This window comes from Saccopteryx bilineata, chromosome 10 (genome assembly GCF_036850765.1).
Source record: "Saccopteryx bilineata isolate mSacBil1 chromosome 10, mSacBil1_pri_phased_curated, whole genome shotgun sequence".
Taxonomy (NCBI): Eukaryota; Metazoa; Chordata; class Mammalia; order Chiroptera; family Emballonuridae; genus Saccopteryx; species Saccopteryx bilineata.
The window spans coordinates 51,213,662-51,229,103 of NC_089499.1; the positions used below are offsets into that span (position 1 = coordinate 51,213,662).

General features: G+C 43.8%; 1 protein-coding gene across 3 annotated transcripts in view; it reads right to left on the reverse strand.

The window, feature by feature from the left end:
- Positions 1–14,543, reverse strand: part of MTMR14 (myotubularin related protein 14) — a 70,500-nt gene extending 55,957 nt beyond the window's left edge. For 2 of the 3 annotated variants that reach the window (XM_066244868.1, XM_066244866.1), the window contains exons 1-3: positions 14,230–14,543; positions 12,405–12,553; positions 6,857–6,965 (exon numbers count right to left, since the gene is read on the reverse strand). In XM_066244868.1, the coding sequence (XP_066100965.1) occupies positions 6,857–6,965; positions 12,405–12,553; positions 14,230–14,385 (414 nt within the window). In that variant the 5' untranslated portion in view covers positions 14,386–14,543. The remainder of the gene's footprint in view (positions 1–6,856; positions 6,966–12,404; positions 12,554–14,229) is intronic. The other variant, XM_066244869.1, reaches the window with a different exon arrangement.
- Positions 14,544–15,442: the final 899 nt, after the last annotated feature.

The following is a 15,442-nucleotide window of genomic DNA, read 5'->3' on the forward strand; positions in this document are numbered from 1 at the left end:
GGTACCTGAAAAAACCCAAACCATTAAATTGAAAAGACATGGCCCTAGCCGGCTGGTTCAGTGGTAGAGCGTCAGCCCAGCATGTGGATGTCCCAGGTTCCATACCTGGTCAGGGCACACAGGAGAAGTGACCATCTGCTTCTCCACACTTCCCCTTCTCTCTCTCACTTTCTCTCCCTCTCCTGCAGCCATGGCTCAATTGGTTTGAGCAAGTTGGCTTGGCGCTGAGTATGGCACTAAAAAAATGGCCCCAGATAGGCAGAGCATTGCCCCTCAGTCGGTTTGCTGGGTGGACCCTTGTTGGGCACATGTGGGAGTCTCTCTGCCTCCCCTCTTCTCACTAAAATAATAATAGAAAAAGGAATATGCATCTAAATGTTCATTAGAACATTACTTACAAGAGCCAAGATATGGAAGCAACCTAAGTGTCCATCAATAGACAAATGGATGAAGAAGTGATGCAATGGTATATATAACTCAACCATAAAAAAGAATGAAATCTTGACATAGGCAAAACAACATGGATGGACCTAGAGGGTACTGCGCTGAGTGAAATAAGTCAGATAGAGAAAAACAAATGCCATATGATCCACTTATGTGTGGAATCTAAACAACAAAATAAATGAACAAGCAAGCCAGAAACAGACTCATAGAGAGAACATTTTTACAGTTGCCAATGGGAGGGGAGTTGGGGGAAATGGATGAAAAAGGTGGAGGGATTAAGAAGTACAAACTGGTAGTTATAGAATAATCATGGAGATGTAAAGTACAGTACAGGGAAAATAGTCAATAATATTCTAATAACTCCATATGTTGTCAGATGGGTACTAGCTTTATTGGGGAGTTCACTTTGTAAGTTACAAAAATGTCTAATCACTGGGTTCTACACCTGGAACTAATATAATATTGTATGTCAATTATAATTGAAAAATAAAAATTATTTTAAAAAACACAAAGACACAAACTTCAAGTTGTAAAATAAGTAATAAAATAAATAATAGTGCCCGACCAGGCAGTGGCACAGTGGACAGAGCGTCGGACTGGGATGCAGTGGACCCGGGTTCAAGACCCCGAGGTCGCCAGCTTGAGCGCGGGCTCATCTGGTTTGAGCAAAAGCCCACCAGCTTGAACCCAAGGTCATTGGCTCCAGCAAGGGGTTACTCGGTCTGCTGAAGGCCCGTGGTCAAGGCACATATGAGAAAGCAATCAATGAACAACTAAGGTGTTGCAACGTGCAATGAAAAACTAATGATTGCCTGACCAGGTGGTGGCGCAGTGGATAGAGCATCGGACTGGGATGCGGAAGGACCCAGGTTCGAGACCCCGAGGTGGCCAGCTTGAGCGCGGGCTCATATGGCTTGAGCAAAGAGCTCACCAGCTTGGACCCAAGGTCGCTGGCTCCAGCAGGGGGTTACTCGGTCTGCTGAAGGCCCGCGGTCAAGGCACATGTGAGAAAGCAATCAATGAACAACTAAGAAGTCGCAACGCGCAACGAGAAACTGATGATTGATGCTTCTCATCTCTCTCCGTTCCTGTCTGTCTGTCCCTGTCTATCTCTGCCTCTGTAAAAATAAATAAATTAAAAAAAAAACAAAAAAAACTAATGATTGATGCTTGTCATCTCTCCGTTCCTGTCTGTCTGCCCCTGTCTATCCCTCTCTCTGACTCATTCTCTGTCTCTGTAAATAAATAAATAAATAAATAAATGAAATAATAGTAAAAATAAAATAATAGGATGTAATGTACAGTATGGTAACTGGAATTAATAATACTGTACTGCATATTTGAAAGTGGTTAAGAGCATAGATGTTAAAAGTTTTCATCCCTAGAAAAAAACTGTAACTATGTATGCTGAAGGATGTTAACTAGGACTTACTGAGGTTATTATCCTGCAATATAAACAAACATTGAGTTATTATGTTGTAAACGTGGAACTAATACAATGTTATGTGTCAATCATACCTCAACTAAAAATAAAATTAAACATTTAGTTCCACAGTTCCACTAGCCACACTGAACTGAGCTTTGCTTAGTAGGAAGCAAGTACTTAACATACTCCTCTTTCCCAGCCTGGCAGAGGTAGGTGGCTGAAGTAATGTTGATAATAAACACTGCCATCACGATACTAGTCACTAGAGCCTGCTGAGTGCCACACATTTCTGAGGACAACATCCCCATTTCACAACAGAAAACATTCTTGCACCTCCCCCGTCTCCCTCTTGCTTGCTTGTTCACCTGTATGCCTTCTTCACTCAGGGACGTTCATGAGGACATGAACTGTCTTATTTATCTCTGTCCCCCGAGAAGCTAGCACCGGACCCACTATGGCTTTATCTAAAACAATGGTAGTCAACCTGGTCCCTACCGCCCACTAGTGGGCTTTCCAGCTTTCATGGTGGGCGGTAGCAGAGCAACCAAAGTATAAATAAAAAGATAGATTTGACTATAGATAGTAAGTTGTTTTATAAAGATTTATTCTGCCAAACTTAGCGAAAATCCGACTTGGTAAATAAAGTACTTGATAAGTAATTATTATTATATGCTTTAACTTGCTGTAACTCTGCTTTATACATTTTATAAAGTAAAGTTACTTCCCTACTTTATAAATCACCATTACTGTGGAACCGGTGGGCAGTTAGAAAATTTTACTACTAACAGAGATACAAAAGTGGGCGGTAAGTATAAAAAGGTTGACTACCCCTGATCTAAGAGAAGTATCTTCCTGTTGAGCTTGCCTTTACAAGCTAGAAAGGCACTTTGCCAGGTGCTGGGAGGACAGCAGTAAGACAAGGCCTCTGCCCTCAAAGGGATTACAGCAGAGAGGAAATGACGCACGTTCAAACATACAATCAGAATGAAGCATTTGTAAGTAGGTATTAAATGAACACTGAGTCAGGGGAAGCTAAGGGTATGAAATGGTATCACACTTCCTGGACAAGAAAGTACAAAGGAAGAAAGAGGATTAATGGAAAAGCTCTCATAAAGATTTAAGAATGCCAAAGCCTCCTCAGAATAATCCTCCAACTCATCATCCTCTCTCTGAAATCAGTTGGCTTAGGGCTCTTTTCTCAAAGGCCTGCTTAGTCTGTAAGTGCTAACAATCTGTCATTCAGCAACCCCACTAAACTAATCTGTTCAGCAAGGCACTTTTCAAATGTATTCAGGAAAAATCCTTCCTCACAGTCTGCAGACAAATGAGAAATACCAGACCTGACAAAGCTACACAGGTCTCTCTGCTATAGGACTTCTCAGAGCCTTTACACATGTATCAGTGTACCTTATGAATCTGGACCTTGGGGGGGCAGGCCAAACCTGTATGCAGTATTTCTCATATTTGTTGGATTGGAAATGCTTTTTACAAGTATATCCTTAAACTACTGTTTTATGGCTACACTTTGAGAAACACTGGTTTGATTATTTTTTGTAATTTCTCGTGATTAGCACTATGCTCCATGAAGCACTGATCTTTAAACTCAAGTTCTGGTAACTCCCAGGAACATGAAAACTTTCCAAAGTGGAAAACAAATAGCTTTAAGTCACAGAGGTTCTCAACCTGTGGGTTGCGACCCCGGCGGGGGTTGAACAACCAAAATACATGTGTCTCCTAAAGCCATCGAAAAATACATATTTCCGATGGCTTTAGCCACTGAGAAGCCACGCTACCATCTGCAGCAGCGCTATTCAGCTTGAACGCAAGCTGTTATGGACATGCGTTCCAAACTGAATGCCTGTGGTCATGCACAGACGTGATTGCATCATCCGTCTGGGGCCTACGGGGCGGGAAAGCGGGGGGGGGGGGGGGGGGGGGGGGCACACGCTCCACAGTCCATAGCAGCGCATTATGTGTGTCCGGCGCTTGCTGACGTCATCAGTGGGCGGGTGCAGCAAGCGCCGGAGGACAGAAGCCTAGGAGGTGGAGAGCCTGCGAGACAGCCTGCTGGTGTAAAAAAGGTTAATAATGTAAAAACAGTACTCACACCATACACACAATACTGTGTAAGTGTAAGGTGCTTTGTGTGTAATCATTACACAATACACAAAGCAGCTTACACTTACACAAAGCACCATACATGTACAGTGTGAACTACATCGGTCTTATACTATAAGAGACCACTATAAGATGTAGTTCATACTGTTCCCCAATGTATAATTATCTCCCATATCTCCCACTTTTTTCCCATATTCTGAATGAGGAAACGGCTGAAATCAGCGGTTTCCGGCATTGAATCCACCTCCTATTGATTTCATTGGGAGTGCGGCGGATTTTGTGGAAGAGAGCTCCCAAGAACCTCGGGTTACCACACAAATCCGTCGCAGCCTCCTTTTGAGTTCAATAAGAGGCGGCGAAATGACAGTTCCGACCCATTTCTTCCTCTCCTGTTCAAGTCAATGGGAGGCCGCAGCAGATTCCGCTCAAATATAGAGCATGTTGCTTACTTTTTTCCACGCTAGAACTTTTCCTAGAGCAGAAAAATTCCACCCCCAATAGACTTCTATAGGAGGCAGATCTTTTACACTGCAGAATCCGCACAGCAGATTCTTCAGTGTGAGGCCTCTTTCAGTCTATTGGGGGTGGCGGATTCCACCTTTGGAATTTTTCTGCTCTAGGAAAAGTTCTAGCGTGGAAAAAATTAAGCAACATGCTCTATATTTGAGCGGAATCTGCTGCGGCCTCCCATTGACTTGAACAGGAGAGGAAGAAATGTGTCGGAACTGCATTTCTGCCGTACAGAGGATCTCTCCTCTGCGGAATCCACAGGTCTCCCATTGAAGTAAATGAGATGTGGATTCCACCGCAGAAACTGCTGCTTTATAGTGTGAAAGAGCCCTGAAAGATACCATGCTGTGCAGGAACTGCAGTGTATCCTATGACGTAGTTCACACTGTTCTATATAGAAAACTTGCCACTAATCTGGAAAAAAACAGATCCATTAGTTAAGCAGCTATTTACGGAATGGTAGCCCCAATACACTAGGTAAGGAGGTCCATTAGTAATAAATATTTCTCAATATATAATTATTGTTTTTGTGATTAATCACTATGTTTAAATTATGTTTGATTTGTAGCAATGAGAATACATAATGCATGTCAGGTATTTACATTCTGAATCATAACTGTAGCAAAATTACAGTTATGAAGTAGCCACCAGAATTATTTTTTGGTTTGGGGTCACTGCAACATGAGGAACTGTATTGTGGGGTCACGGCATTAGAAAGGTTGAGAACCACTGCTTTAAGATGATCAATTCTGGGTCCTGGCTGAATGGCTCAGTGGATAGAGCGTCGTCCCAGAGCACTGAGGTTGTGGGTTCAATCCCTGGTTGGGGCACACATGAGAAGCACTCAATGAGTACACAACTAAATGGAACAACTATGTGGAACAAAGAGTTGATGCTTCTCTTTCTCCCCCTGCTCACTCCTCAAATCAATGGAAAAACTTTACAAAAAGAAAGATAATCAATTTTGGATATTTAACTTCCATACATACTTTTCCCTAAAATTAACCTGCCCAAGAAAGCCTATGGCTAAATTTCCCTTTCTACCTCCCCTTTCACATTTGATTTTCTCCCATTTTACAAAAGAAAGACTCAAAGGGACAGAAACAAGCCTCACACCCCTCTTCTCCACTGCTCTGCCCAGCCCAGCCCTGCCCTGGCCCTCAACCCCTCAGGTCAGGAAACTGCAGCTGGAGCCTGTCAGCTACTGGGGTGTAAGCTATGACGTATGCACTTAGACAACTGCTAATCAATTTAAAAGACTGCATCCTCGCTCCCCTCACCACCACTAGGCTAAGTCCACTCTTCCTGGACTAATCTTTCTCAAAATGCTTCATCCTATATTTACCTGTTCAGGAATGACAGTGGCTCCCAGGAAAATGTAAACATCTTGGTTAGCATTTATCCTCCTGTTCCCAACCCCCTGCATTCTCTGTTCTGACATGTACCTTCCATTCCAGTCAGAGAGGTCTCCTGGTCTCTCTTGTTCCCTGCCTCCATGCTTTTTCCCACACCGTATCACCTGCTTTGAACACCTTCTGCCCCTTCCTGCTAATTATAATTCTGCTTATCTTCCAGTGCTATCTGCCAGTCCACACTGCTGCCCTCTTTGGTAAATTTTCTTACACCATACTGCATGACTCTAAGTGGCAGCCTGAAGAAGTTCTGGCAAGGTTCAAATCCTAACTCTCTAGCTGTTTAAAGTGAACTTGGGAAATTATTAACCTCTTTGAGTCTCATCTGCAAAATGGGAACGTCAATTACATCACAGATTTATAAAGACAGGTGAAATGAGACCATACTGGAAGGCCAAATTAACAAGTCACTACAACATTTAAGTTCTATGAGGGTAAGGATTTTTGTCTATTTTACATTCTGATGTAATTTAAGGCTTGAAACAGTATCTGGAACATAGTACATATTCAGTAAATAATGGGTGAATTATATGATTGAAAGAATAAACAATGTAATCTACTCTGTAAACCTTTGATGTAAACACTTGATCTACTCTACTCCACAAACCTTTGATATAGGCATGGTACCATTCCCATTTGAGAGACAAGGAAACTAAGGTCTTGCACAGGCAGGAAACAGAGCAAGGATCTGAACCTTGGCAGTCTAACTCCAGAACACAGCATGGGGCACTCTGATGTGACTATCCCTTTCCTACCTAGACTTATCCTTGAAGTTGGTTATCAGAATTGGTCTGTTTCTCTGACCTGCTTTCCACAGCACCAGGCATCCAGTAACTACTAATACTCAGATGGCAAAGGCCAGGAACAAGACTGTCTTACACTTTGCAGTAAGCCAGTTACCTGGGAAGACTGTCTCAGGGAGCATGAGGCTATGGCATGGTCTTACCTTGCCCTTGAACAGAATTACTGGGCACACAAACCGTCCTCTGCACCTGGCCATCTTGCTGCGGTTAACAAGGTCTTGCAACTTGCTCACTTGCACAGTGCTCTGAAACCTGATGCATGGACAAGAGAGGCAGGTCAAGTTGGTTTCTAAGTGGGCATGTGTGTGTATGTGTGTTTTCACAAAAAGTCCAGGCTAGGTTTGCATGTATGAATGAATATGCATTTGAAATTTAATAAGTGCTCTGAGTCCTAAATTCTAGATAACTGATTTAAGTTTTGCAGGGAAAGAAAAAAGGGCTATATCACAGGTATTAAAATTTAAGTCATCCTGGTCCTGGCCGGTTGCTCAGTGGTAACGCATTAGCCTAGTGTGTGGAAGTCCCTGGATTTGATTCCTGGTCAGGGCACACAGGAGAAGTGTCTATCTGCTTCTCTACACCCCCCCCCCTCCACCTCCCACAGCCATGGCTGGAATGGTACAAGCAAAGTTGGCCTCAGGCGCTGAGGATGGCTCCATGGCCTTGCCTCAGGTGCTAAAATAGCTTGGCTCCCAAGCAACTGAGCAGCAGCTCCAGATGGGCAGAGTATCATCACCTGGTAGGAGCTTGCTGGGTGGATCCCAGTCAGGGCACATGCGGGAGTTTGTTTCTCTTCCTCCCACTTAATAAAAAATAAAATAAAAATTAACTCATCCTGATTTCAGAACCTTTAAGATTAAAAAAAAAAAAAAAGTAAGCTATTCTGAAGACATGGGACATAAAATACAGAAATATACACAGCAAACCAAATGATGATTACCAGTTTTTTCCTCCCAAGTAAGATAGCAGGTGCTCTGGGGACTCTCTGGAAATCAAAGGGGCCATTTTTGCAGAAACAAAGGAGGTGAAAAAGCAGCTATTTTTGGCATTGAGCAGCATAACAGTTATGGCACTCATTTGATAAGGGAGCTTCTGGAATACGAAAGACTTGGGTTTGGAAATGAGCTGCAGCAAGTCACACCCCTATCAAATCATATCAAATCACATCAAATCACTAGACCCCTAACGTAAGGGTCTAACTCTCATAGATTCACCTACTGATCCTTAACAACAAAAGGCTTCAAAGCAACCAGTCAGAGCTTCTGGTTGCAAAAGAAACAAGAAGCAGGAAGGTCACAGGTGGGACGTAATCCCAGCTATGCAGAGTAACCAAGCAGCGGGAGAAAAGACTCATGTTCCCACCTTACAAGGGTTGAGCTTCCAGGTCAAGTCCTAGAAGGCCTTTAACTCCCACACTGTAATCCTTCTAGGAATCTGCATATTATTGAAAAGCACATGCTCACAAATAACTGCTTCAGAATGAACACATTTCAGTGACTCCTACACTACTGATTCCTCAGTAGCTTTCATAAGCCAGTTACTAAAAATATAACTACTATCAAGTATGAGTATAAAATTAAAGTTAAAACGAGTTGTTCAAATAAAAACTTGAACAAACAGTTTGATCCTGGAAAGAGGACAAACGAGTAAAAGAAAAGGACTTATACTTCCCATGGTGTATTTTTCTGAAGATCTGGTTTAAGATGTTACTTTTGTAATATATTTTTTTAAAGGGAGGATGACAAACTTGAAGAAGTGGGTATCCCTCTTCAACATGCCTGTAGGGTGGCACTGACCACCAGCTTAGAAGACATGGCTCACTGAAAACGAAGTTGCGGCCTTCTTACTCAGTTTCTCTATTAAATAAAGAGGCACCTCAGTACAAAATAATTGTCTAATTAAATTCAGAGGCGTTAGAATACAAGAGAGCACATACAATACTGTTCATAACAGTCTTCTACCTTCTGGCTGCCCCAGGCCATTTTCACAGATCTAGTCATCACCATATACTGCAGCTAACTCTACCTTAGCTCACACCAGCAGTTCGTCTGAGCACTACATGCCTTGAAACTACATTTGATTTTCTCAGGTTCAATCCTTCCACTGAGCAAACTCTCCACAAAACCAAGGTGTAGAACAGAGGTCCCCAAACTACGGCCCGCGGGCCACATGCAGCACCCTGAGGCCATTTATCCGGCCCCCGCCGCACTTCCGGAAGGGGCACCTCTTTCATTGGTGGTCAGTGAGAGAAGCATAGTTCCCATTGAAATACTGGTCAGTTTGTTTATTTAAATTTACTTGTTCTTTATTTTAAATATTGTATTTGTTCTCATTTTGTTTTTCTACTTTAAAATAAGATATGTGCAGTGTGCATAGGGATTTGTTCATAGTTTTTTTATAGTCCGGCCCTCCAACGGTCTGAGGGACAGTGAACTGGCCCCCTGTGTAAAAAGTTTGGGGACCCCTGGTGTAGAACATGCCAGTATTTACCTTATACGGTCTCTGTGCAGCCTTGTAATGTACTGGCAGGCACACTTACTCTTGTTAGGCTAGTTGGAGGTTTCTTTTCCTGGTTCCTCTACTCAAAGAACCAATTCAGTTTCTGTTTTCAGTTCTGGTTTTTATTTCTATTATCTCTTGGTCTTAGGATCTTTTTCTTACACTGCTATGCACTGAAGTATGTCTGGCACATGATGTTTTTGTTTGAATGAATAAGTGTAGGCTTGTGTATTTGTTTGTTTTGCAGTACTTAGCCTCTAACACCTGTGGAATGTGATGCCATCTCTGGGTAGATGAATGTCAGAATTGAGCTGAACTGTAGGACACCCAACTGGTGTCTTGACAATTGGTGGTGTGGGGGAAACCGGCCCTACCTACATGATGAAAATGGTTGCAGAACTTTAACCACTATCCCCCAATGCCTCATCTGTACTTCCCTAATTCTGGCTCTTGATACAATATCATTGCTTATTTATTGCTCTATGTTTCTCACTAGACCTAAAGATAGGGGCTTCATCTATCTGGTATGTTTTCCAATGGATTCCTGGGGTCTACCATACCACATGGCAGGAGCCCAATGAGCACTTGTTAATACATATATGTCTTGGCTGTTCAGAGACCTCTCTCCAGGCTCCTATTCCCAGATGATTTGCTAAACTGGGGAGGTAGGTTAAGCAGATCTAACCACTTCCTAAATTCAGTTCTACTCTATGTAACTCAATCTAATTAGTGTCATAGTAACAAAGCCAGATATGTAAAGCAGCAAAAATTTCTACTTCTGCCCACCTAAAAACATGCATATACTCCTTCTCTTCAACGAAGAGGCATCATCCACTCAGTATCACTTCAAGGCCTTGCAAGGAGTAAAAAGTAAAAAGAAACACCAATAAAAACTCCAGGTTTAGGGATGTACCACAGGTGCTCTAGCCTAGAAGGTGAGATACTGCTAAACAAGGCAAGAAAGCCATAGTGATGACAAGAAAAAAAAAGATAGGTAAACAGAGCAGGGTGAAAAAGACCTGGTATTTAACCTCACTCTGCTAACTACATCTGTGGGTTTCAGCTCCCTCTTCTGTACAATGGAGGTGATACTGTCTTTAGTAGGTGATTACAGGACTTGAGTGAATTAGTGTGTGAAACACATGCCAAACAGTAGAAGGCACTCGACAAATGTTAGTTTCTTTCTCTTTAAAGGCTGAATTGAATCAGCATTAAACTATCTCCTTCCCAGAAAAGCTTGTGAGGCAACCAAGACTGAGTTCCTTAGAGTAGTGCTACTATAGGGTGGTTTGAAATTAACTGGGAGATTGTTAGAAAATGCAGAAGCTCAGGCCCCACTCTAGACCTACTGAGTCAGATTCCACATTGTAACTAGAGCCCCAAGTGATTCACTCACAAAATCAAGTTGGAAAAGCACCACCTTGACTACAGCTGAGCTTAGTATTATAATGCCATTGTAAAACCAACAGAAAGCATGAAGAGGGTTGGAAGGAGGACAGAGTAAGGAAAAAGAGATCTTGTTAAGGGCTTGTAGATGGTGAGTTTTAGATCTAACTCTGGAAGAAATCAGGAAGAGAGATAAACCATAAATATGGACCATAGGAAAGCCCAATTCTTTAGGCTTGGAGACCCCTGGAGTTCTTGGGTTATACAACTGAGGATATAATTTCTAAATCTGCATAAAATTTGTTTTTCTAATACATTTCATTTTTCTCAGTGAACCCCGCTTTAAGCTCATAAGACGGCACACTTGGAGACATCCCATTTCACATATGAAAAAACTAAGGCTTAGACCTTGAACTCCTCCAAACTAGTTGTTCAGCTTGAAAGCCTTCTTTAACTCCTGGTAGCCACAGCAGTGGTTCTCAGGCTACAGCATATGTAAGGCTGATCTAGAGAGCTCACTGAGAATGTACATTCTGGGAATTCTGATTCAGGAGTCCTAGACTCTGTGATTTTAATGAGCGTTTAGGGGATACTAAGAACTAAAACTACTAACACCCAAAGGCCCACACTCCTTGGCCTGATGATCAAGACCCTGTACAAGCTGGTCCCAAAGGACATTTCAGGGACACTGCTACTCATTCTTACAATTCCAGCTGAAAAGTATCTCTACCAAGGGGTCTTCCCAAACACTCACACACCAGACTGCTGGTATGATGACTACAACAGCACTTCTCAAACCTTGCTGTGCATACAGATCACTGGGAAATCTTGTTATGCTGTGACTTTTATTGATTCAGTGGCTCAGGAACACAAGATTCAGAGTTTCTAGCCAGTTGTGGGTGCCCTGATGGCCTTGCTGTGGGAAGGGATGTCCTGCTATACTTCGCAGCATGACTCTACTGCAGCATTCATCCTCACACTACATTCACGGGGTCAGGCTTTCACAGACATTGTTGAAAAGCTCCTGGAATTCCCTTAAAATCAGTAGCAAGCAGGGAGACTAGGGGAACAAACTTTGAGATCAACATGAAGCCATTTCCTAGAGCCTCGATGCTGGTTATTTTTTAACGTCAAACCACTGCTACCATTTACTGACCACTTTTAACCTGCAGCCTGTGCCAGGTACTTTATGTCTGCTCTGGTATGAACTGTTACTGCATAAAAAGCACTCAGACTTTGGAAGGCCCTGAATAAATGGTAGCTCTTATTCCTAATTCTTACAACAAATATGCCAGGCTTGTAATAGCCACCTTCATTATCAGGGATTGCACTAGCCACTTTTCTAAAGAAGTATACTTATCAATGAGAAAACTAACAGACAAAGAAGTAACTTACCCAAGTTAGTTACATAGCCAGCAAGTAAACTCAATCAATCAGACTCCAAAGCTCAGTCAGGCTCTTAGCATGTTGACACAGCACACCTCTCATCCACATTCTCTTAAAAAAGGACACTGAGGTTCAGAGAGGTGAGCTGTGAAATCAGCAGGCTTAGGACAATGAGCTGCTATAAGGTGGGAGTGAAATGAAAGTCTAGGGCTGTGACTCCCAACCCCCATTCTATGTCACACTGCTTTACCAATCTTACATAACAAACCCTGATGTAAACAAAAATTTGGATAAGGTTTAACACCTGGGGAAAGTGAGTCTGCTCAGCTCAGTGCCCAGCCCAGCTGCAGACTTCCTGACTCTGGGGGATGAGCTGTCAAAGGCCTCCCCAGATAGGCATACTGGTCACATGATGCTCACGTGTCTTTCTCTTTCTCAGAACTTTCATACTCCAGGAACACGATGTGCTGGGGGTAGTGGCCGCAGATATCCCCATTCACATTTTGTATTACGCTGTAACAGTAGTCTCGGCCAAACAGCTCCAGACATCTCTTCTCGATGCGCTCAACCTGCACAGAGGAGGAGACTTGAAAATAAAGAAGATTCTGGGGCTCTGAGTGTGAGAATTAGGTAGTTCATCACCTGGAAAAGTCACTGGGAATGACATGTGCCTCTGTGATTATTATTCAATGCCAGGAAAATACCTAGGGCTGGATCACAGGCCCTAAATATGTAGTTCATCAAACAATATGTGGTAGACTTTAGGAGGGACTCTAAACCCCTCAATGTTGCAGTGAAATTTGTTTCGTTAAGCATTTGAAGGAGAGGATTTTTGTTTTCATTAGATTCTCAAAGGGGTCTATAATCCATAAAATGTCAAGAACTCTTGCTCTAAGTTACTTTCACTGGCCTAATCCCTTATCTTCCCTTGGCTCCAGATTCTTCCACATTCTCCAGCCACAGACCAGTACTTAGGAGCTCAAGTTAAGTGAATTGACTAAAAGCTGCAGACAGAGCTCTCTCCTTACAGACTATAAAACAGAAGGAAGAACTCCCCTTAAACCTGCTAAAACCACGCAGAGAATGAGAGATTGGTCATTGCATAGTCAACAAACTTTCCATCAGAATGACAGACAGTGCCTAAAATGGAAGTGACCACACAGGACTGGAAGCCTCCCAGGTCTAGAAATAAGGAGACTGAAGGGAATTCCAAGGGCAGAAAAAAGAAAAACTGAGATACACTTTCGATAAAGGAACACCGGGAGTGTGGGCTGTCTTCCTGCTTTATAGGGAAAGGAAAGAGATGGGCGCAAGTTTCGTGCCACGCTGTATGGGAGACACTATAGGGAGGCAACACAATTCATCTCTTGCCTCCATTCTACCGGCCAACTCAAGCCCTTCATTCTGACCTCTGAACTGGACAAATACTCGAGACTTTTCTTTCTTTTCCTTTTTTTTTTTTTTTAACAGCCTTGGGGTTAGACTTTTTTTTTTTTTTTTTTTTTCAATCTAAGCTTCTGTCCCCGCCCGATGCAGGGGAGTGACCCTCCTCAGCTCCTCCTCTCTAATCTTTAAACATGACCCCTCACTCTGATCTTTGACCTCCAAACCCCTAGTCTCAAACCAATAGGGCATCCTTCCTCGCCTCAGTCTGACCTCGGCTCCCCCTTTTTCAGTTTTTTGTTTTTTTTTTTCTTCTTCATTTTTCTGAAGCTGGAAACAGGGAGAGACAGTCAGACAGACTCAGTCAGACAGACTCCCGCATGCGCCCGACCGGGATCCACCCGGCACGCCCACCAGGGGCGGTGCTCTGCCCCCAGGGGGCGATGCTCTGCCCATCCTGGGCGTCGCCATATTGCGACCAGAGCCACTCTAGCGCCTGAGGCAGAGGCCACAGAGCCATGCCCAGCGCCCGGGCCATCTTTGCTCCAATGGAGCCTTGGCTGCAGGACGGGAAGAGAGAGACAGAGAGGAAAGCGCGGCGGAGGGGTGGAGAAGCAAATGGGAGCTTCTCCTGTGTGCCCTGGCCGGGAATCGAACCCAGGTCCTCCGCACGCTAGGCTGACGCTCTACCGCTGAGCCAACCGGCCAGGGCCTTTTTTCAGTTTTTAAACCCGACCTTTACTCTCCGGATATAGAACCCGGGAACTTCGCTCACTCCTTCCTCGGACCCCTAACCTCAGCCTTCCCGCGGTTAACTTCCAAGCCAGGACCTTTCTCCTGCTCATCACGCCTCCAAACTCACCTTAGAGCCGCCGGTCCCACTGCAGTCCTTGGCCCGGTACTGAGTTCGGGAAAACTCCTCCAGCAGCTCCCCGAGCCCCGGCTCCTGCGGCGGCGGGTTGCCCGAAGAAGTCGAGGACTCCGCTGAGGCGGCCGCAGCGGCCCGAGCGCCAGCCATGGCCCAACCCTCAGTCCCTTCAGCGTGCCGCGAACCCTTCAGCACGCTTCAGCACGACCCATGGCTCCTGGAGGTACCAACTTTAAGCCCGGAACCCCCAGAACCACTTCAGCCGCCACCTTCCGCTTCCACTTCCGGCCCCGCCCCACCCGGCCGGATGTTTACCTCACCCTGGCCAATCAGAGCGCGGAACTCGCGCCCTGCCCCACGATTACCAACCCACCATCAGACGCGGAGGGACCCAAGTGGTCTCGTGGAAGGGGTAGGAACACTGGCAGATACCTGAAGCTCCGCCCCAAGGGATTTCCCCTGGGGAAGCCGGGCTAAACCATTGGAGCTTGTGGGAAAGGGAAGAGGGAAGTAAGAGGAAAAAACCAAGGGAAAGAAGCAAAATAAGAGAGATATAAACCATTACAGGGAGAGGAGGAGGAAACTCTTGGAGGCAACAAGTGTTGGCAGCGATTGTAATAATAATAAAGAATAATAAGTCAGCATTTCATAAGGAACTCTGCTAGCGCTGCTCCTTACAACGGTCCTGTGATTTTATATTGCTCCTATCTTCTACCTATTTTATTGAAGAAGAAACCCGCAGTAGTAACTGGCTTGAAATACTATGATTGAAAAGCCCCATATTCTTTTTATTTTTTTATTCCTAGTATTGATAAGAATGTCCAAAACTGTAAAGAAAAATATTAAATTTAATGGGATGACATTGATCAATAACAGTCCATAGGTTTCAGGTAAACATTTTTATAGCATTTGAACTGTTGCTTGTGTTGTGTGCCCTTCACCTAAAGTCAAATCATTTTCTGTCACCGTATATTTGTCCGTCTTTACTCCCTTCCCTCCCCAAACCTGTAAAAATTTTAATAAGTTTATTTGAGCCAAACTAGCAACAATTGCTGGGAAGCAAGATTTCAAATGCTCCAGAGAACTGACAGTTTTGCAGTTTCTTTTATGCATTTGGAATTAAGGAGTAATTAATTCCACACACACACACACATACACACACACACACACACTGATCAGGGCTTGCTTAAGGCAAAGATAAAATTTT